At 49.7% G+C, this 22,326-nt stretch overlaps 1 protein-coding gene across 3 annotated transcripts in view; it reads right to left on the bottom strand.

Annotated features, from left to right (window-relative positions):
* LOC119974690 (doublesex- and mab-3-related transcription factor A2-like) overlaps positions 1-22,326 on the bottom strand; it is a 48,697-nt gene that overhangs the window by 11,278 nt on the left and 15,093 nt on the right. For all 3 annotated transcript variants that reach the window (XM_038813816.1, XM_038813817.1, XM_038813815.1), the window contains 3 exons: positions 21,559-21,701; positions 10,051-10,154; positions 2,736-2,946 (listed from right to left, as the gene is read on the bottom strand). In XM_038813816.1, coding sequence (XP_038669744.1) covers positions 2,736-2,946; positions 10,051-10,154; positions 21,559-21,701 — 458 coding nt within the window. The remainder of the gene's footprint in view (positions 1-2,735; positions 2,947-10,050; positions 10,155-21,558; positions 21,702-22,326) is intronic.

Genomic DNA, 22,326 nt, shown 5'->3' with positions numbered 1-22,326 from the left:
AGAGGGCTACCGTTTAGGCTGGTTGAGGAAAATTTCCGGTATTTGGGAATCCAGGTGGCACGAGACTGGGGCAGGCTGCATAAGTTAAATTTGGCCAGGGTGGTGGAGCAAATGAAGGGAGAGTTTCGGAGATGGGATGCACTCCCGCTGTCGCTGGCAGGGAGGGTGCAGACTGTAAAGATGACAATCCTCCCTCGATTTTTGTTTATTTTTCAGTGCCTCCCGATCTTTATCCCACAGTCCTTCTTCAAAAGAGTTAACGGGCTGATCATGAGCTTTGTCTGGGCAGGAAAGTCTCCGCGGGTAAAGAAGGCGATGTTGGAGAGGAACCGCAGCGAGGGAGGGCTGGCTTTGCCGAGTCTGGTCAATTATTACTGGGCGGCCAACATCGCTATGATAAGGAAGTGGATGGTGGGTACGGGGTCTATTTGGGAGCGGGTGGAGGCGGCTTCGTGCAGGGGCTCCAGTTTGGAAGCCCTGGTCACGGCTCCTCTACCGCTGCCGCCGGCCAAGTACACCACCAGCCCGGTAGTGGTGGCGACCCTGCGGATATGGGGCCAGTGGAGGAGGCATGTGGGGGAGATGGGGGCGTCTGTCTGGGCGCCAATCTGCGACAACCATCGGTTTGCCCCCGGCAGTATGGATGGGGGGTTCCGAGTATGGCGGCGAGCAGGGGCGGGAAGGGTGGGTGATATGTTCCTGGAAGGGAGCTTCGCGAGTTTGAGGAGCTTGGAGGAGAAATTTGGGGTGGTAAGGGGAAATGATTTTAGATACCTACAGTTGCGGGACTTTGTTCGTAGACAGGTCCCATCTTTCCCGCGCCTCCCGCCAATGGGGATCCTAGACAGAATAGTCTCTGGGAGGGATGAAGGGGAGGGTAGAGTCTCGGGTATTTATAAGGTGCTCATGAGGGAGGAAGGGTCCCAGACAGAGGAACTGAAACTTAAATGGGAGGAGGAGCTAGGCGGGGAAATGGAGGATGGGCTGTGGGCAGAGGCCCTGAGTAGGGTAAACTCGACCGCGACATGTGCTAGGCTCGGGCTGATCCAATTTAAGGTCGTTCACCGGGCCCATATGACGGTGGCTCGGATGAGCAAATTTTTCGGGATAGAGGACAAATGCGCTAGGTGCGCGGGAGGACCAGCGAACCATGTTCACATGTTTTGGGCATGCCCTGAGCTGAGGGGGTACTGGGAGGGATTTGCGGGGGTCATGTCCCAGGTGCTAAAAACAAGGGTGGTGATGAGCCCAGGGGTGGCAATTTTTGGGGTTTCGGAAGACCCGGGCGTCCAGGGGGAGAAAGAGGCCGATGTGCTGGCCTTTGCTTCCCTGATAGCCCGGCGACGAATATTATTGGCGTGGAGGGACTCAAAGCCCCCGAAGACGGAGTGGTGGCTTGCGGACATGTCGAGTTTCCTGGGGATGGAAAAAATCAAGTTCGCCTTGAGGGGTTCTGTGCAGGGGTTCACCCGGAGGTGGCAACCATTTATTGACTTCTTTGCGGGAGAGTGAGCGTCAGCAGGGGGGGGTTAGAGTAGAGTAGGAGGGAAAATATGGCGGGTAGTACCGGTGGGAGGGGAGCGGGCTTGTGCAATATGTTACGGTGGAAGTATTGAAAGAACGTGGATGTTTGCACATTTTTGCCTTTTTTGCTTCCTTTCTGATGATGTCTGTAACTGTTTATAAAGCCAAAAACCTCAATAAAATTGTTTATTAAAAAAAAAGTTGTAGGTCAGGTGAACTCCATGACATACTTTGGTGTTCTCTAAACCATGGCCCATAACAGTTCTAATTGAAGGTACAAACCAAGATCCGATCCAACCGGTGGGTTTCAACACTTCGTGTCCCAGGAAGATAGCTAACTACAGAGACTACAATCTCAACAGCAAAGATACTCCTCTCTCATTCCCATTTTAATCCCCGTTATTTTTATCTTTCCCTTCCTCACTGTCTTGTGTGTGTGTGTGTGTGTGTGTGTGTGTGTAGCGCGAGTGAGGCGGTGAAGGAGGACTAATTAGATTAGCAGATCGTTGTTATATTATCGCCATTACGTGTTTATTTCTTTTCTTGTTATAAATAAAGTTATTAAGTTTTACTTACAAATCTGGTACCTGGAAGTCATTGGAACAGTCAAGGGTCAAAGATCTCAGAAAATATATATAAATTATTAGTTAATTAACTTATATTGGGACTCCGGAGCCTGTGGGGTTGGAACTGACCGCACACATCCAGGGTGTCCTAACATATTTGGAACTCAGATTTTTGGACACGCAAGGAATTATGGGGAAAAGGCGGGAACATGGATTGGAGGCAAAAGATCGCCTACAATAATATTGAAAGCTGGAGAAAAATGGGGTATTCCTGCTGCAAATTCTTATATTCTTATGTACTTCGCTCCCTCTGGATCCAATCAGTAAAGTCAACTCAAAGGACCAGAACCTGGGAGTTACAGAGCTCATGTGGGGTCAATGTACTCACCCCCATCCTGGCAGATTCCATTATCAAAATGTGGAAATGAAAGCGATCACCCTAAAAACCCATCTGGTTCACTCACTAAAGAAATCTGCCATCTTTACCGGTCTGGCCTTAATGTGACTCCAGACCCACAATGGGGTTGACTTTGTAATGGCCGAACAAGCCACTCAATTTTCAAGAGCAATTAAGGATGGGCAACAAATGCTGCAATACAGCCCATGAAAGAATAAAGAAATAAAAAACTTGACGTTTTCACTCACCCAGTACCGTCTCCAGGAGATGTGGGCTGTGCTGAGGGAACACTTGGCAGAGCAGTGCATGGTGGCTGGGGTAACCATGGACCACGGTTGACGGAGGGACACTGTGCAAAGTCTGGGCACCCACGTCTGGACAGGATGTGCAAGTAATTAGTGCCGGTGGGAAAGAAGCATGCTGCTGCTGTTGGATCCTGCACTGGGATTGTGTCTCTCTCTGCAGTAAAAGCAACAACAACTGGTTAGTGTCAGTCACATGAGCGACTCATCCACCTGAGCCTGTGAGAAGCCCCGCCCGCCGGCACATTGAGATGCAGGGACACTAATTGCTGCTGCACTGGAAGTTTCAGCTCTCATTCTCCACAGTACAAGTCCACGCCTCTGCATTATTTCCAGTTACAGTACCACTATACACTGGAGTGAATCAGCATGGCATGTCAGAGATACACAACCCACATTGTGGATTTTTATTAGGATCATTTTCTTCCATAGAGGCATAAAAAACCCAGACAGAAACCCTGGAAAATACCTCTGGATAAATCAGTGAGTACTTGTTCGCAGCTGAGCAATCTCAATCTATCTCACTGTCTGACATTTTGAAATCATTCTTTAGAATATGGGTATCGCTGGCAAGGCCAGCATTTGTTGCCCGTCCTTAATTGTCCCTTGAGAAGGCAGTGGTGAGCTGCCTTCTTGAATCGCTGCAGTCCATGAGGTGTAGGTACATCCAGCACAGTTAGGGAGAGAGTTCCATGATTTTGACTCAGCCACAATGGAGGAGCGGCCGATATATTTCCAAGTCAGGATGGTGAGTGACATGGAGGAGAATTTGCAGGTGGTAGTCTTCCCATGTGTCCTTCTAAGTTGTACTGGTGGCGGGTTTGGAAGGTTCCGTTGAAGGAGTTTTGGCAAGTTTCTGCAGTGTATCATGTAGATGTAACACATGGCTACCAATGTGCATCGATGGTAGAGGGAGTGAATGTTTGTGGATGGGGTGCCAATCAAGCGGGTTGTTTTGTCCGAGACGGTATCGAGCTTCTTGAGTGTTGTTGGATCTGCACTCATCCAGGCAAGTGAAGAGTATTCCATCACACTATTAACTTGTAGATGGTGGACAGGCTTTGGGGAGTTAGGAGAGAAGTTCTCACCCAACCTTATCAACGTTCTTATCAACATTCTGTACTGGACTAATTCGGACAGCATTCTGTTCCGTGACAGTATGTTAAGGTAAGTAAACCCAGTCTGTCTTTCTCCCCAGCCATACTGTCAGGGTGGTGATGTGAAAGATTAAAAAATATATAGGCTGGAATTCTCCAGCCTTTCGTTGACTATGGGATTTCTGGTCAGAGTGGGGCCTCAATGGTAATTCCCATTGACAGAGGCAGGAGCAGTGAATCCCACCGCCAGTGAGCGATATTCTGCATCCGGTTGCCGAGAAACAGGTGGCCGGAGGCCACGGAGAATCACGCCCATATTAATTAGCTGGACTATTTTACAAAGTTTTGTTTTGTGCTTTTTCAAAATAGACAATGGCTGAGTGGACAAAATGGTTCAGCCAATCACCTGATGCCTTGCAGCAGTTCCAAACAAACAATGGCCACGTGAATGGGGAGTCTGGTCCACCAAACTCAGAACAGAGGAAAACCTTTGCAGGTCTTAAATCTCCCATAATGGTGCTCATGGCGGAAGTGTTAGGAGTCCTAACACCACGGTTTTGACAAACAGAGGGACAGTTAGTTAACCCGGCACCAGTGTCTCCAAATAAAAGGAATCCTGACTCCCATTTAAAATAGGGTTCCAGGACCTTCGGTGGCAGCCATGGAGCGAGTGGTCACACATTTGGTGGCTCTTGCTCAAGGTGTTTAGAAAGAGACAGCAGCTTGAGCAAGAGAGCAATTGTGATACAACACAGGAGAAAATAGCGGAGAGTAGATGAGCAGCGCTGCCCACCTGGTGGTCTACGGAGCAACTGGTGGAATTCCTCAATAGCAAGTTTCGGCAGTAAAAGGAGGTGGCCTCGGAGGACCTGCCTTGTTGGTGTGGCCGCTTAGGGTGGCAATTGAGTGCGTGGAGCAGAGGCAGGAGCCACAGGGCCTGGCGATCCAAAAGGTGAAGGGGTCAGTGGGGGAGCATGAGGATCGGTTGACCTCGCTGGAGGCGGAAATGGGGATGGTGACAAGCCGTCAGAAAAGGCTGAGGATGAAGCTGGGGGATCTCAAGAACCGCTCCAGGAAGTCAAACCTGCGGATCGTGGGGATGCCTGAAGGGATTGAGGCTGCCAAGTACGTGGCGAGCATGCTGATGGGGAGAAGCTGGTGGGGGAGAAGCTGATGGGGAAGGGCGTCTTTGACCGTCCTCCCCAATTGGATTGAACGCACAGGGTGCTGAGGAGGAGGCCACAATTGGGGGAGCCACCGAGGGCAATCGTGGTTGTGTTGTTTCCTTGACAAAGAGACTATCTTATAGTGGGTGAGACAAACCAAGAAGTGGACATGGGAGGAGAGCGAGCTGCGTATCTATCAGAATCTGGGAGCAGAGTTGGCCAAGCAGACGGCCGGGTACAACAGGATCAAGGTTAATCTCTTCAAGGGGGCGAAGCTTGCGGTTCTGTACCTCTCTCGTTTGTGGATTACACACCAAAAACAAGAATTTTATTCTGACTGACTGGAGCAAACTAAAGACTTTGTGAGAGACTAAGGACTGGGTGGAGTATGAGGACATTGATCTTTCGAGTGGTGTTTAGTCTAAAATATAGGCATGCAGGATGAGAGGATTGGCGAGGGTGAGTGTGTGCCTCTCTTTTTCCTTGTATGTTGTTTGGAGGGATGGGGATTGAGGAGCGGATTGGGGCTTGAGGAGTAGTCAGAGGCCCAAGGCGGGGGCCACCATGCTAGCTGGTTGGGTTAGTTAACAGGAGTGAAATGGGGTGTTTTGGGCTGGGGGAGTTTTGGAAGGGGGTAGCAAGGACGGTGTCGAGGGTGGTAGGATCCAGGGTCGAGCCAGGCTGGGGACTCGCAATATTTGGGATTGCAGTGGAGCCGAGAGTGCAGGAGGCGAAAGAGGCCGGTGTTCTGGCCTTTGCGTCCCTAGTAGCCCGGCGGAGGATCTTGCTCCAATGGAAGGATGCGAGGCCCCCAAGCGTGGAGGCCTGGATCAATGATATGGCAGGGTTCATCAAATTGGAGAGGGTGAAATTTGCCCTGAGGGGATCAGTTCAGAGGTTCTTTAGGCGGTGGCAGCCTTTCCTTGACTTCCTGGCAGAACGGTAGGGAATTAGGCCGGCAGCAGCCGAAAATTTCAATAAAAGTTATTTTTTTTTAAAAAAGGAGTGAAATGGGAGTTGCTAGGAGGAGGGAGTGTGTGTGTATGTGCGTGTGTGGGGTGCAAGAGATTGTTCTTTTTTGGTTGGATATGGGGAGGGGGGGGGGGGGGTGTGCTGACATGGTGTGGCGCAGTTGGTTAAGGAGAGACAGTGGCAGACGTATGGGGGCAGGCTTGAAGACGTGCATGACACAGACCGGAGGGAGCTGCCTAAAGAAGGGGTATGGCTGATCGGCAGAGGAAGGGAGCGGGGAGGCTCAAACCCTGCTGGTTACTTGGAATTTGAGAGGTTCAATGGGCCAGTCAAACGGTTGCATGCTTTCGTACACTTGGAGTTTGAAGGCGGACGTTGTGTTCCTTCAGGAGACACACCTGAAACTGGGAGATTAGACGAGGCTGAGGAAGGGAAGGGTGAGGCAGGGGTTCCACTCACCGTTGGACATGAAGACGAGGGGGGTGGCAGTGCTGGTCAAGAAGAAAATAGCCTTTGAGGTTGGCAGTATTGTAGCCGACCCGGGTTAGTGATGGTTTGTGGGAAGCTGGAGGGGACGTCTGTGGTCCTAGTGAACGTCGGTGCCCCAAATTGGGATGACATGGACTTTATGAGCAGGTGTTGGGGAAGATCCTGAATCTGGACAAGCACCGGCTGATAGTGGAAGCCAATTTTAACCTGGTTTTGGATCCGAGAACTGATCGGTCGTGTCCCAGGTCGTTGTAGGTATCGGCAGTGACAAGGTAGCTGAGAGGGTTCATAGACCTTATGGGGGATAGGGGGCAGGGATCCATGGAGGTTTGGGTGGCCGAGGGCGAAGGAGTTCTCATACTTCTCGCATCTGCACCAGGTGTACTCCAGACTGATTTTTCTTGTGATGGATAAGATGCTGTTGGAGGAGGTAGTCAATTCGGAGTATTTGGCGATCACGGGGTCTGACACTACCTTGCACTGGGTGGATTTGTGGATGATTCAGGGGGGGGCCCAGCAGCTGCAGTGGAGAAGGATCGAGCGGGGTGGGATCAAGCATAGAGTCCCGCTGTAAGCAGGCAATCGTCTGTTATATATCTCGGACCTGGTGGGCAGCTTTGATAGGATAAGGGTACAAATTGAACATGGGGAAAAACAAGGTGTTCCCGATTAATGCCAGGAGGAGGCTAAGGGAGTTGCCGATCCATGTGGGGAAAGCAAGTTTCGGTATCTCAGGATTCAGGTGGCGCGGAGCTGGACACAGCTGCATAAATTGAATTTGGTATGATTGATAGAGGGAATGAAGGCGGACTTTTAAGAGGTGGGATGTGTTGCTGCTGTCACTGGCTGGGTGTGCAGATGGTTAAAATGACAAGTGCTGCCCAGGTTCTTGTTCGTGTTCCAGAACCTCCCCATCTTTGTCTCCAAATATTTTTTAGGAAGGTGAATGGGGTGGCAGGAGGTGGGAATAGAGTACATCAGGCATTGTTTGCAGGCCTGTAAGAGCTGAAAGAAACATACGAGTTGCCTAAGAGGAATGGGTTCAGATATCTGCAGGTGAGGAATCTGTGAGGAGAGAGGTGTCGTCCTTCCCGGGCTCCGCTTCCGGTGTTGCAAGATAAGTTGTCTGAAGACGACATTAGGGAGGGGAGAGGGTCAGATATTTTATGGAGAGGGCGCACCAGTGGAGATCAAGCACAAATGGGAGGAGTAGTTAGGTGGGAGGTGAGGACAGAGTCTTGGAAGGAAGCCCTGTCCTCATATTATGCGAGGTTAAGTCTCATCCAGTTTAAGGTGGTGCATAGGGCCCACATGAAGGTTTCGAGGATGAGCCGGTTCTTTGCAGGGCTGGAGGACAGATGTGCGCAGTCTGCCACAAATCATGTCTTCATGTTCTGGGCATGTCCGTGTCACATCCGAGATTCTATGTGTAGGTGAGTAGGGGGTGTGGGTGAGCAACCTGGCAGAAATTCCTGTACTTGGAGAAGGTCATGTTGGCCTTGCGGGGTCGGAGGAGGGAATTACCCAGAGGTGGAAGCAGTTTATTGATTTCCTCAAGGTGAATTAGGGTGTCAGCAGGGCGGGGCTTGGGGGGGGGGGGGGGGGGGGGGGGGGGGCTTGTTTTCATTGTTTAGAGGGGAGGTAGAAGATGAAGGGGGGAATAAGAGAATAAAAGGGAGAGTTGTAGGCTTGGTATCACGGGTTTGCTGTGGGCCTGTGTTCTTTGTTCCTGTGGGTTTCTGATATTTCTATGTAGAAAACCCTTTTAATAAAAATAATTTTTTTAAAAACTAAGATTCCACTCATTCCGTGTCCACCATTGAGAAGATATGTCACATGAGCTCCCCCAAGCTGCACCGTGATCTCGTCTGGTGGAACTGAATCATGGCAGTTACTGTTTTGACCTCCAAAGTGAACATATCTCCAGGCAACAGCCTGTGCTGTCTACCCGCAAGCTGGTGGAAACAGAAATAACAGACCCTCATCAAACCTGCCAAACTGCTGGAACCATGGAACTCATACCTTCTGACTGACTCGTTTTGCATGTCTTCTTCTGTCATGCAAGCCTCACTCTGGGAAGACGCAACATTCTACTATCAGCCAACCTCCCCTCGGAAGGAACATTTCAGTTAACCCATATTTACAGTTTATTGTGCCCTGAACTCTCTTCCTTTATCCTTCTCCTCCATTATCCCCATGGGAGGCGATGGCATTGTCACTGGACGAGTAATCCAGAGATCCAGGGTAAGAACTGTGGCAGATGCTGAAATTTGAACTCCATTTTTAAAAAACGGAATTAAAAATCTAGGCATGATCATGAAACCATTGTCGATTGGTGTAAAAACCCAATTCTGGTCTGGCCAGCATGTGACCCCAGATTCACAGCAATGTTATTGGCTGAAATAGAGGGCAGTTAGGGACGGGCAATGATTACTGGTCCAGTCAGTAACGCCCACATCCCGCAAATAACAACTTTTTTAAAATTGCGAGCATAAAAAGGAATGGGCATTGCAAAACCCCTCGTGTGTGTATAAGAATAAACCAACTCTTTTATTTTCATCTTTCCTTGAGTTTGCTGTGTAAATTCTTCAAAGAGGATTTTTAAAAATAATAATAATCTTTATTGTCACAAGTAGGCTTACATTAACACTGCAATGAAGTTACTGAAAAATGAAAATCGCTTATGGTCACGAGTAGGCTTCAATGAAGTTACTGTGAAAAGCCCCTAGTTGCCACATTCCGGCGCCTGTCCGGGGAGGCTGGTACGGGAATCGAACCGTGCTGCTGGCCTGCTTTCAAAGCCAGCGATTTAGCTCAGTGAGCTAAACCAGCCCCTACTGTGAAAAGCCCCAGTTGCCACACTCCACCGCCCGTTAGGGTACACAGAGGGAGAATTCAGATTGTCCAATTCACCCAACAGCACGTCTTTCAGGACTTGTGGGAGGAAACCGGAGCACCCGGAGGAAACCCACGCAGACACAGAGAACATGCAGACTCCGCACAGACAGTGACCCAAGCCAGCAATCGAACCTGGGAACCATGAAGCTGTGAAGCAGCAGTGCTAACCACTGTGCTACCCTGCCGCCTTTTCAAATTTACGGGTTGGGGTACGTACACCACCATTTGTGACACGGGAAATCAGACTTTAAAGAAACACCTTTCTGTTTATGGAAGGGTAAAGCGTGGGGAAATCAGGCCTATTTAAATTGGCCTACCTCCTGTCTGTGACAACGCATAGAGCAACACTCTGAATGTTCAGCTGGTAAACTGTTGCCTTGCAGCAGTTTCAAAGTAACAATGGCCACGGTGATGGGGAGTCTTGTCCAGCTAACTTCAAATTAAGGAGAACCTTTGCCCTCACCCCCCCCCCCCCCCAATATTGGTTCTAATGGCCGAAGCATTAGAAGTCCGAACACAACAGTTTCAACAATGAGAGTGCTTTGAATGAATGCCAGCATCCATGAACATTTACCAGATGGACATAAAGAAACAACAGGATGAATCCTGAACATCATATTCCACTCTCTGTGCTATTACCTTGACAACAACCCCTGGAGTCTGCTGGATGGCGATGCACTTCATCACATCTGCTTCTCTGGAATCTGAAAGCTGAACTTCGCTCTTCACCCTGGCTTTATTGACTGAAATTGTAAAGAAACTGCATTGATATTATAAAATCTTCAGGAGAACCGAGAAGGTGAAATGACTCTTATTCCCCCTCCCCCCGCACGCCCCTTCTGGGTCTCCCAGAACACCCCCAGCTCGGCCACCAACGAGACCAACAGCTCCTCGTACTCCCTCACCGCCCCTACACTTTCTGGAATGCCCGGTCCTGGGACTCCACCCTTAGTTCCACTTTCTGAATCCCTGCTTTGATTGATTCCGCCATGTTGGCCAGGTCTTCCAGGGTCTCCTTTCTCTACCGGCTGAACTTTGCGTTCAAAAACACCACTAGCTGCTCCATTGACCACTGGGTGGACAAAACATGCCCTCCGCCATCTTATCTTGTGGCGCACCATGAAGACTCTCCTGAAGACATTGATATGTCAAGAGGCTGCAGGTGGCCATTGTGGCGTGTGATGGGGTTTTGTACAGTGTGTTCAAGGAAAATAAAGGTGTTTATGAAAAGGAGCAGAACTCTTGAATCTTTATTCAACAGCAGCTGGAAACTAACACTGCCTGGGAGGGTGGTAGAAGCGGGATGTTTCACACCGTTTAAAAATGGATGAGTACTTAACATTTCATAACATTCAAGTCTATGCACCAAGTGCTCGTCAGTGCATACTTGATGGGCCGAAGGGCCTCTTCTGCACTGTGATTCTGTGACATGTCCGTAGGATTTAGCACCAATACGACTTTGGTTGCTATTGGTGGGGACGGGAGCATATAGGCAATGGGAGTCGGCTAAGGGTATTTGCATGGGCGATACTCGAAGGTATCCTCATACACCACCAGCAGTAATGCCTATTGCTGAATCCTGACTGATGCTATCAATGCTAACACCTTGTCTTCTTTGAAGAGACCAAATAAGGGTTTGTGGTCCGTGATGATTGCGAAGTGCCGTCTGCTGACGTACTAATGAAACATTTCGACTGTGAAGATCATTGGTAGTCCCTCCTTTTCAATCTGAGAATACCTGCGCTCTGCACCAACCAAAGTTCATGGAGCACAGGCTATCGACCACTCTGTCCCATTGTCTCATCAATGAAACAACACCGCCCCAGTGTCATCTGGGGAGGCATCATGAGCGGTTTAGAAGGGTCATAATGTGTTAGCAGCTTAGAAGATAACAGTTGCCATTTTACTTTGACAAATGTATCCTCTTGTGGCACCTTCCCTGCGCATTTCTGATGTTTCTTTAAGAGCACATGCCAGTATGGTCTTCAAATTTAGAATTAACTTTGCATAATTAGTAAAATGCCCTCAGAATGACCCTAGCTCCATCGTATTCTCTGGCATTGAGAACCTTTTCTTCTACCGGGTAGAAACCATCCTTGCCTACACAGTACCCCAGGTATAGGACCTCTCACCTGGATGACGTACTTGCCCTTTTCAGGCAGGCACCTACCTATGGGAAACATGGCGGGCTTCCTCCAAGTTATTTAGGTATTCCTTCATGGTGGTTCCTATAATCAATAGGTCGTCCAGGTAGATTTCCACCCTTGGGAGCCCTTGAAGAATGCTGTCCATAACCCGCTAGAAGATTGCACAAGTAGATGATACTCCAAATGAGAGCCTAGGGTATTGACACCCTATGGGTATTGATGGTCACATATTTCTGGGACGCTGCATCCAACTCCAACAGGAGGTATGCATGGCTCATGTCCAACTTATGAATGGCCCCCAACCAACTTCGTACAAGAGGTGCACCATATGCAACATTGGGTACCCATCTAAACAGGAGGCCTTGATCACCATCATTTTATAATCGCCACAGAGATCTCGTCTGGCTTCAGCACCGGGAATACTGGTGCTGCCCATTCCGCAAATGAAACTGGGCAAATAATCCGCAAGTTCTCCAGTCGGATGAGGTCACGTCTGCTTTCAACAGTACGGTGTATCGATCTGGGCGGGCCCTGAAATACTTGGGTTGGGCCTCTGGGTCCACAGAGATTTTGGCCATGGCTCTCTTTATCTTCCCTAAAACCATCTGAGAAGATAATGAAATGAAAATCACTTCTTGTCACAAGGAGGCTTCAAATGACGTTACTGTGAAAAGCCCCTAGTCACCCATTCCGGCGCCTGTTCGGGGAGGCTGGGACGGGAATTGTACCTGCGCTGCTGGCCTTGGGTCTGTTTTACAAGACAGATATTTAGCCCACTGTGCTAAACCAGCCCCTATCTGCCTGTATGCATTCTGAAGATCTGTTGCCAGTCTAGACGGAGCATCTGTAACCAGTCACGGACCAAAGACTGGGTCCAGTCCCCTGCACTACTATTACTGGCATGCAAACTGATTGTTCTCCGTAGATAACCATCATTGTCCCAATGATGGTTAATGGCTCTCCCGTATATGTCGCCACCGTGCCTTAGTGTCCAGCCCCTGTATAGATTTCCATCTCTAATGGGTGACCATTTACCTGGATGGTGATCTTGATGGGGATACGTCTAGTGCTAAAATGAAATTTAGCATGCATTCATCTTCATCAGGCTGGGCTTAAGTGTAGAGCCCTGGCTGGGGGGTAGCTGTGGCATCTGACCAGGGCGATGCACTCGCAGTCGGTTCTAGCGTTACATGCCCCCACGGTTCCTGTGACAAGTGCAGTGACATTGCAAATCATCTTCCTGGACCGTAGGAGAGATGTCTCTTGGGCTGCGATGGTTCTTCGCCAATGAGTCTGACCACAAAGTGGCAACTGGTTCCCAGAGGCCCTGCTCTTGGGGGGGCATTACTCGCCTGAATGGGGACACAGCCAATGTTATGTACACCCATATCCATGGAGCCCTGGACTTCCTTTTCCATGTTTTCACACAAGAGGAATAATTATAAGGCCTTTGTTAAGTCCAAAGAAGATTCTGTCAACAACTTATGTTGGGTCGCCATGTTATTAATGCCACACAAGGCACTCTGGCAACATCTCTGGCAGGGATGGCTCGTAGTCGCAATGCTCAGCCAGCATGCAAGGGCGCGTCAGGAATTCCGTGACCGACTCCCCCCTCAGGGTTTGTCTGGCTGTGTTGCACTGTACGATCATCGAAGGTTTGGAGTGGAAATGGTCAGCAACAAGCACTGCAAGCTCAAAAGGTCTTTGAATCTGGGCTGCCAGGTAGGTGAGGCTTTTGATCAAGCTGAAAGTTGGGGCACTGCAGGCTGGGAGGAGTATTACTTTTAGTCAGTCGTCTTATATAATAGCATCTGCCCTCTAAAGAAATGCCGCATCCGTTCAGCATACTAATCCCAATCTTCTATACCTGCGTTGAAAAAGCCTCAAGTCTCCCAAAAAGTGGCATTTTTAAATTCGCTCTGACCTTGCCCTCATGCTGAGGAATTCAAAAGCGATCCAGAATCACAGCCATAGTTTTTTTCCTCGTCGTCAGTATAAAATCTTCAGGAGATGGAGAAGGTGAAATAAACAGGCTGCAAGGCAGCATACAGAACATAGTTCCCAACTGGGACTGACATCATGCTGGTCCCCAGTCTGGTCCAACTTTTAAGTGCTGGTTTCACGAGCCCTAGCTGCCAGGCCTCTGCCACTCAGCGGCGGAGCTCGTATTTCACAAGCCCCATGAGGAGATCAATTGGGTCTCGCATCAGTCATTAAGATATAACGCTTGAATAAATGCTGTGTTCTGGTCTCCGCTGGGGTCAGCCAAGATGAAAAAGTCAGGAAATCTACTCCGAAGCCTCTTCAAGGGTAATACTTGCAAGCATACTGGGAGGAAGTAGATTCTTCCAACAAATTAATCTCTGACCTTAACAGAATTTCATAGATACAGCAAAGGAACAGGCCATTTGGTTGATGATGAGCCATCAATTGCACGAGAGACGAGTTGCTTTACAAAAGTTAGGCTTTAATAAACTAGAACTTAGCCCTGCGGTTGTCTACAATAAAATGGACGACCGCCGGGCGTTTGACTATTTATACCTCGGCAAGGAGGCTTGGTTAACTCAGCCACTCGACCAATCGGTCGAGAGGCACATGACCGACCAGAGCCAACGGTAAGCCGGGTTCTGCCCTAATGGCAGGCAGCTATGCAAATCATATCACCACATTCATCCCTTACGGAGAAAGAAGCCGGGGGGTGGTGGGGGAAAGAGAAAACCGGTGATATGAGTAGCAGACGAGAGGACAAAAATTTTCTCTCCTTTCTTTTATCAAATTTGGAGGCTTCCCACTGGCCCAGACAATAAGCAATATTACACAAAGTCCCAACAAAGTCCATGGAGCTGTTGAAATTTAGATCGATTCGATCAGTCTTTTCGTAGCCCGTGACGTTCTGGCAGACCGCCGCAGCGGAGGAGGTGACGTCAGGTCGGCCGATGGTGGTGGTTCCGCTGACGTCCTGGAGCGATGGTCCTTGAATAGTCTCCGTCACCCGAGCTGGCTGTGGTGACGCCATGGATGGGGCAGGGGGAACCTGAGTGGGGCGCTGGGGGAAAAAAAACAGGGGGGGGGGTCTGTGGTGGAGGGGGGGAAGGCCGCACGCCGGCGGGTGCCAGATCCCGGAGGGAGACCGTGTCCTGCCGACCGTCGGGGTACTCCACATACGCATACTGCGGTTAGCGTGGAGTAACTGGACTTGTTCCACCAACGGGTCGGACTTGTGCACCCGCACATGCTTCCGGAGCAAGATGGGTCCGGGGGTGACCAGCCACGTCGGGAGAGGGGATCCGGAGGATGACTTCCTGGGGAAAACAAGTAGACGTTCATGAGGTGTCTGATTAGTTGCGGTACAGAGGAGTGAGCGGATAGAATGTAGGGCATCGGGGATAACCTCTTGCCATCGGGAAATAGGGAGATCTCTGGACCGGAGGGCCAGTAGTATGGTCTTCCAGATGGTACCATTCTCCCGCTCGACCTGTCCGTTACCCCGGGGGTTATAGCTGGTCGTCCTGCTAGAGGCAAAGCCCCTGTTGAGCAGGAATTGACGCAGCTCGTCGCTCATAAAAGAGGACCCCCGATCGCTGTGTATGTACGCGGGGTAGCCGAACAGGGAGAAGACGGAGAGGAGGGCCTTAATGACGGTCGATGTGGTCATGTCGGGGCAGGGAATGGCGAAGGGGAAGCGGGAGAATTCGTCAATTACTGCCAGGAAGTAAATGTTGCGGTTGTTAGAGGGAAGGGGCCCCTTGAAGTCAATGCTGAGACGTTCGAAGGGGTGGGATGCTTTGATCAGGTGTGCGCGCTCGGGGCGGTAGAAGTGCAGTTTGCACTCTGCGCAGATGTGGCAGTCATGGGTTACTGTCCTGACTTCCGCGACGGAGAAAGGCAGGTTGCGGGCCTTAATGAAATGGTAGAAACGGGTCAACCCTGGATGGCAGAGGTCTGCGTGGAGGGAGCGGAGGCGGTCTATCTGCGCGCTGGCGCAGGTACCGCGGGACAGGGCATCAGGAGGCTCATTGAGCTTCCCAGGCCGATACAAGATCTCATAGTTGTACGTGGAAAACTCGATCCGCCACCGTAAGATCTTGTCATTCTTGATCTTGCCCCTTTGTGCATTATCAGACATGAAGGCTACTGACCGTTGGTCTGTGAGGAGGGTAAACCTCCTGCCGGCCAAATAGTGCCTCCAATGTCGCACCGCTTCGACTATGGCCTGGGCTTCCTTTTCCACAGAGGGGTGGCGGAGTTCGGAAGCCTGGAGAGTTCTGGAGAAGAAGGCAACGGGTCTGCCCGCTTGGTTCAGGGTGGCTGCCAGAGCTACTTCTGATGCGTCGTTCTAGACCTGGAAGGGGAGGGACTCGTCGATGGCGCGCATCGTGGCCTTTGCGATGTCCGCTTTGATGTGGCTAAAGGCCTGGCAGGCCTCTGTCGACGGCGGGAAGGTCGTGGTTTGAATGAGGGGACGGGCCTGGTCAGCATAGTTGGGAACCCATTGGGCGTAGTATGCGAAGAAATCCAGGCAGCGTTTGAGGGATTTGAGGATATTGGGGAGAGGGAGTTCCATCAGGGGGCGCATGCGTTCGGGGTCGGGGCCTATCACTCCTTTACGCACTACGTAGCCGAGGATGGCTAGACAGTCGGTGCTAAACACGCACTTATCCTTATTGTATGTGAGGTTAAGGAGTTTTGCAGTTTGGAGGAATTGCTGGAGGTTGGCGTCATGGTCCTGCTGATCGTGGCCGCAGATGGTGACATTATCAAGATACGGGAAGGTAGCCCGTAATCCGTACTTGTCGACCATTCGGTCCATCTCCCGTTGGAAGACCGAGACCCCATTTGTGACACCAAATGGAACCCTGAGGAAGTGGTAGAGGCGCCCATCTGCGTCAAACACGGTATATTTGCGGTCACTCGCGCGGAGGGGAAGCTGGTGGTAAGCGGAGTTAAGGTCCACAGTGGAGAAGACCTTGTATTTCGCGATATCGTTTACCATGGTGGAAATATGGGAGAGAGGATACGCGTCCAGTTGCGAAAACCGGTTGATGGTCTGGCTATAGTCGATGACCATCCGGTTTTTCTCCCCAGTCCGGACCACCAGCACTTGGGCTCGCCAGGGACTGTTGCTGGCCTCGATGACCCCTTCCGTCAGCAGCCTCTGGACCTCGGACTTGATGAAGGATCGGTCCTGGGCGCTGTACCGTCTGCTCCGTGTCGCGACAGGTTTGCAATCGGGGGTGAGATTAGCAAACAAGGAGGGGGGGGTCCACTTTGAGGGACGCGAGGCTGCAGACAGTGAGGGGGGGTATAGGGCCGCCGAATTGGAAGGTCAAGCTCTGCAGGTTGCATTGGAAGTCCAGTCCTAGGAGTGCCGGTGCGCAAAGGTCAGGGAGGACAAGGAATTTATAATTTTTTAAAACCTTCCCTTCGACCGTGAGGTCTGCGATGCAGCACCTGGTGATGCGGACGGAGTGCGAACCCGAGGCTAACCCGATTTTGTGTTTTACAGGATGGACAGGGAGCGCGCAGCGTCTTACCATGGCAGGGTGAACGAAGCTTTCCGTGCTCCCGGAGTCCAGCAGGCAGCCCGTCTCGTGGCCGTTGAGGTAGATGAGCGTTGTCGTTTTGGCGAGCGTGCGTGGACGTGACTAGTCGAGCTGAATGGCCGCGAGCCATGGAGAAAATCCGTATTCGTGCCAGTCCCGGAAGGTGGTGGCTAGGATCCGCACGTGGAGTCGGGATCCCAAGATGGCAGCGCCCAGGACCCGCACGTGGAGTCGGGGCCCCATGATGGTGGCGCCCAGGACCTGCACGTGGGGTCGGGATCCCAAGATGGCGGCGCCCAGGACCCGCACGTGAGGTCGGCGTCCAAAGATGGCGGCGCCCGACTTGCGGGCCTCTCTCGCTCCTCCGGGCCCTCCCGGTCCCCTCCTAGAAGCCGCGCAACTCTTCCCCCCCACCCCCGCGCCTGGCCTGCTCGCCTCTCTCGCTCCTCCGGGTCCCCTCCAGCGCACCGCGCTCCTCCCAGCTCGCCACCCCCACAGCACAGGCCTGAGGGAGGTATGGCGGTGGGGAAGCGTGCCAGTAGGCCCGGCTGGGGACATAGGCGCGGCCGTTTTGATCGGCGACCTCCAGGGAGGTGGAGAGAGTCCGTGCCTCAGTTAAGCTGAGGTCGTCTCTCTCCAGCATCCGCTGGCGGATAGCGGGGGACTGCATCCCAGCCACGTAAGCGTCTCTGATCAGTAGTTCCATGTGCTCCGTAGCTGAGACTGCGACGCAGGAGCAATTCCTCCCCAGGATAGCGAGGGCCTGGTAATATTGGTTTAGTGACTCACCGGGGAGGTGTTGTCTGGTGGCCAGCAGATGTCGGGCGAATGCCCTGTTGACTGGTTTAATGAATTGTCCATTTAACTTTAGTATTGCTGCATCATAATCCTTTTCCTCCTTGATTATCGCGTAGGCGTCGATACCCACGCTGGAGTGGAGGATGTGCAGCTTCTGTGCCATGGTGGGGGGGCTGGTTGCAGATTCAAGGTATCCTTCGAGACATGCCAGCCAATGTTGAAAAAGTTCTGCAGAGTTCGGTGTTTGCGGGCTGATGCGGAGGCATTAGGGCTTGATCCGGAACTCCATCTTCAAAAATCTAGTTTATTAAATTGATGAGCCATCAATTGCACGAGAGACGAGTTGCTTTACAAAAGTTAGGCTTTAATAAGCTAGAACTTAGCCCTGCGGTTGTCTACAATAAAATGGACGACCGCCGGGCGTTTGACTATTTATACCTCGGCAAGGAGGCGTGGTTAACTCAGCCTCTCGACCAATCGGTCGAGAGGCACATGACCGACCAGGGCCAATGGTAAGCCGGTGTTCTGCCCCAATGGCAGACAGCTATGCAAATCATATCACCACAGTTGATCTGTACTGTGCTGGTGTTTCTGCTCCACACGAGCCTCCCCCAACGGCTCTTCATCCCACCCCACGACTATCTCCTTCTATTCATCTCTCCTCAAGTATTTATCCAGCGTACCCCCTTAAATACATCGACACTATTCACCTCAACCACTCCCCGCGGGAGCAGGTCGCATACTCCCTACCTCAATAACCTTTATACGGTCAAGCGCATGTGCCAATATACTTTCCCTCTCATCTTCTCACCATATCTTTCCACTGGTACTGTGAGTAAGCGAGCATTATTCGTGCCTAGAGAGTGAATGTTGGTTGGTGTGAACCGAACACAATCCTGTGATCATTTCCCAGGACACGTTTACTAAAGTACAGATCCTCATACCGGCATTCATTCTGCAAAGGCTGTCCAACACAGAGATCTAAAGTGCACTCAAATGTAGAGTGTCTGCAGAGTCATAAACGGCCCAAGACATTCAAGGGCTTGGACAACTAACCGTGCTATTAAATTAGCTTACATCCCAAAAGCACACCTGCGGAATGTGAGGGTATGCATCGTTTACAAATCCAAGATGAGTGTTGAAGTCAAAACCAAAACGGAGTTTTATTTTTATTAAATTGAGTTTATTGACTTGTGCAGTCTCACAGCTCTCCTCCCACCCAACCCAGTCTCCCAGCTGTCACCTATATGTGCTCAAAGGCAATTAATACTCATCACCTGACAATCTTTAACATTAACTATGTAACTTACATTAACAAACCTAATGAAACCCAATAAGACATTGATACCCATGCTTGTCCTAGGCAATTAAAGCAATAAAGGATACAACAGAATTGAGATCATCCGAGATTCACTGAGGGTATTGTGAACAGCCAAAATTAGTCCTTAATACCAAGAAAATCTCTCAGGTGCAATTTATGAAGCAAATTCTTTTTTTTTTTTTTTAATTCATTTAGGTGATATGGTCTCCGCTGGTTGGACTAGCATTAATTCCTAATTGTCCAGGCATTTAAGTATCAAGCAAAATGCTGCGAATCTGGAATCACATGGAGGCCAGACTGGGTAAGGACGGCAGATTTCCTGTGAACCAGATGGGTTTTTACGACAATGCATTCAAGATTATCATTAGATTTTAATTTCTACAGAATTTGCATAATCTGCCGTAGTGGGATTCAAACCCAGTTCCCCAGAACATTACCCTGATTCTCTGGATTAGTGGCAATACCATGGTACCATCACCTGTCTTTTTCTGTCACACTGACTTGATTTAATGAAGAGTATTAATCAGCCATATCAATATTTTCCAACTGATGGACACATGAATTATCCCATTATAACCCCACAGGGTGCAGTGAGGATATATCATAAAAGATCTTCTGTCGAATACACAAATAAACAATGTGGCATATGAATTTCAGTACCAGCGTGATGCCAGATATGTAGGCCAGATGCCACAGTGATCTATCAAGCAGTAAGTACATCCCTTCAGCTACTCCCAATCGACAGAATATTAACTTTATTCAACCAGGCTCAGAATACTCTAAGAACATAAGAAATAGGAGTGAGGTAGGCCACTCAGCCCTTCGAGCCCACTCCGCTTTTCAATTAGATCATGGCTGATCTTCTAGTTCAAGACTATTTCCTGAACCATCCCCATAATTCCTTAATGTTTTAATATTTAGAAATCCATCAGTCTCAGTGTTGAACATATTCAATGGGTGAAACGCCACAGCCCTCAGGAGCAGAGAATTCCCCTTGTGTAGCAAGCATATATTTCTTTAAGTAAGGAGATCAAAACTGCACACACACTATTCCAGGTGCAGTGTCACTAAGGCTCTATGTAATTCCAGAAAGACACTTTACTCCAAAAACAAATGCTCTTGGAATAAAGACCAACATACCACTTGCCTACTTAGCTGCTTGCTGTCTAACATCTAATAACTAATGTTTAATATTAGATGTGATTCCATGATTCTACAGCCCACACTGAACAATCCAGAGTGTGCTAAGAATTACACTAACAAGGGCACCACGCTGGTGCAGTGGTTAGCACTGCTGCCTCACGGCGCCGAGGTCCCAGGTTCGATCCCGGCTCTGAGTCACTGTCCATGTGGAGTTTGCACAGTCTCCCTGTGTTTGTGTGGGTTTCGACCCCAGAACCCAAAGATGTGCAGGGTCGGTGGATTGCCCATGCTAAATTGTCGTTTGATTGGAAAAAATAAACTGAGTACTCTAAATTCTCTGCACTGCCCAAGACTGCAGGAAATTACAAAAGGTTGTGAATGTAGCCCAATCCATCACGCAAACCAGCCTCCCATCCATTGACCCGATCTACAATTCCCGCTGCCTCGGAAAGGTGGCCAGCATAATTAAAGGACCCCACGCACCCTGGACATACTCTCTTCCACCTTCTTCCGTCAGGAAAAAGATACCAAAGTTTGAGGTCACGTACCAACTGACTCAAGAACAGCTTCTTCCCTACTGCTTTTGAATGGACCTACCTCGTATTAAGTTGATCTTTTCCCTACACCTTGCTATAACTGTGACGTTATATTTTGCAATTTCTCCTTCCTTCCCTATGTACGGTATGCATTGTTTGTACAGCATGCAAGAAACAAGACTTTTCACTGTATACTAATACATGTGGCAATAATAAATCAAATAAATAAATCAAATAAATCAAAATTTATTTTAAAAAAGAATTACACTAACAACTAATTTATGATTATCAGTCAGGCTCGCTCTTAGCTTGTTTGAAGATACATATATTAATATGCAAGTAAAAGTAACATGTTCCGGCATTGCATAGTTTTTGAATTAGACAAGCTTGGGGGCAATAGTTCTCTGGTACATTCTCCATGGCAACACTTTTCACCACAGTTAACGAACTAACACCCTTTTCTATTGCATTATAAATTGCTGCTCCCTTTGAAATTTGGCATTCTTGCATCTTTCCTGATAAGAGCAAGACGAAAAGCTGCAACAGCAAGTTTATTGGGCAATACTTAAGTTCTGTACTACCAAGTGACTATATGACACTATCCTAGAATACCCACACAAAAGGGAAATGGAATGATATGAGATTTGTGCATAACTTACCGAGTGGTTGCCTTCCAGCCCCTCCCAGCTTTCTCCCTGCCGCCTCGCCAAATTTCAGGAGGCCCTTTGCCAGCCGTTTCTTCAGTTCAGCCTCTTGCTGCCGCCGCAGAGCTACCTGAGCTGCCATGACCCGACGCCGTTCGCTAGGGCAGAGACAGAGGTACCTCAGAATCAGTGGAACCCATTCAACCAAATACTGAGTCAGAACATGGTGTGCTATCTAACAGGGCAAATTCAATCGAGGTTTCTGCTTCATGGCGGTTTTTAATTCTTTTGGGCACTGCATGTAACAGAACTGAAAATTTGGTCATTAAGGATCGAGACCCTTATTTGGCATCTGTAGGCAAGGCAGTACCTAGGGCTGATCTGTCAATAAGGAAGGCCATATTGAGCCGAATGGCTTTTGCCTGCTGTTCTCAATAAGCACATTCTTGTTATCACTCCCAAGGGAGGTACAGCAGGTTAGATACAGAGCAACACTCTCTCTCCACTGCCCCTATCAAACACTCCCAGGACAGAAGCAGCACAAGGTTAGATGGAGATTAAAGCTCCCTCTACACTGTTGCCATCAAACACTCCCAGGACAGGTATGACACAGGGTTAGATACAGAGTAAAGCTCCCTCTACACTGTCCCCATCAAACACTCCCAGGACAGGTATGACACAGGGTTAGATACAGAGTAAAGCTCCCTCTACACTGTCCCCAATCAAACACTGCCAGGAAGGGTACAGCACGGGGTTAGATACAGAATAAAACTCCCTCTACAT

This window comes from Scyliorhinus canicula, chromosome 12 (genome assembly GCF_902713615.1).
Source record: "Scyliorhinus canicula chromosome 12, sScyCan1.1, whole genome shotgun sequence".
NCBI classification, from domain to species: Eukaryota; Metazoa; Chordata; class Chondrichthyes; order Carcharhiniformes; family Scyliorhinidae; genus Scyliorhinus; species Scyliorhinus canicula.
This window is presented reverse-complemented; position numbering and strand designations above follow the sequence as displayed.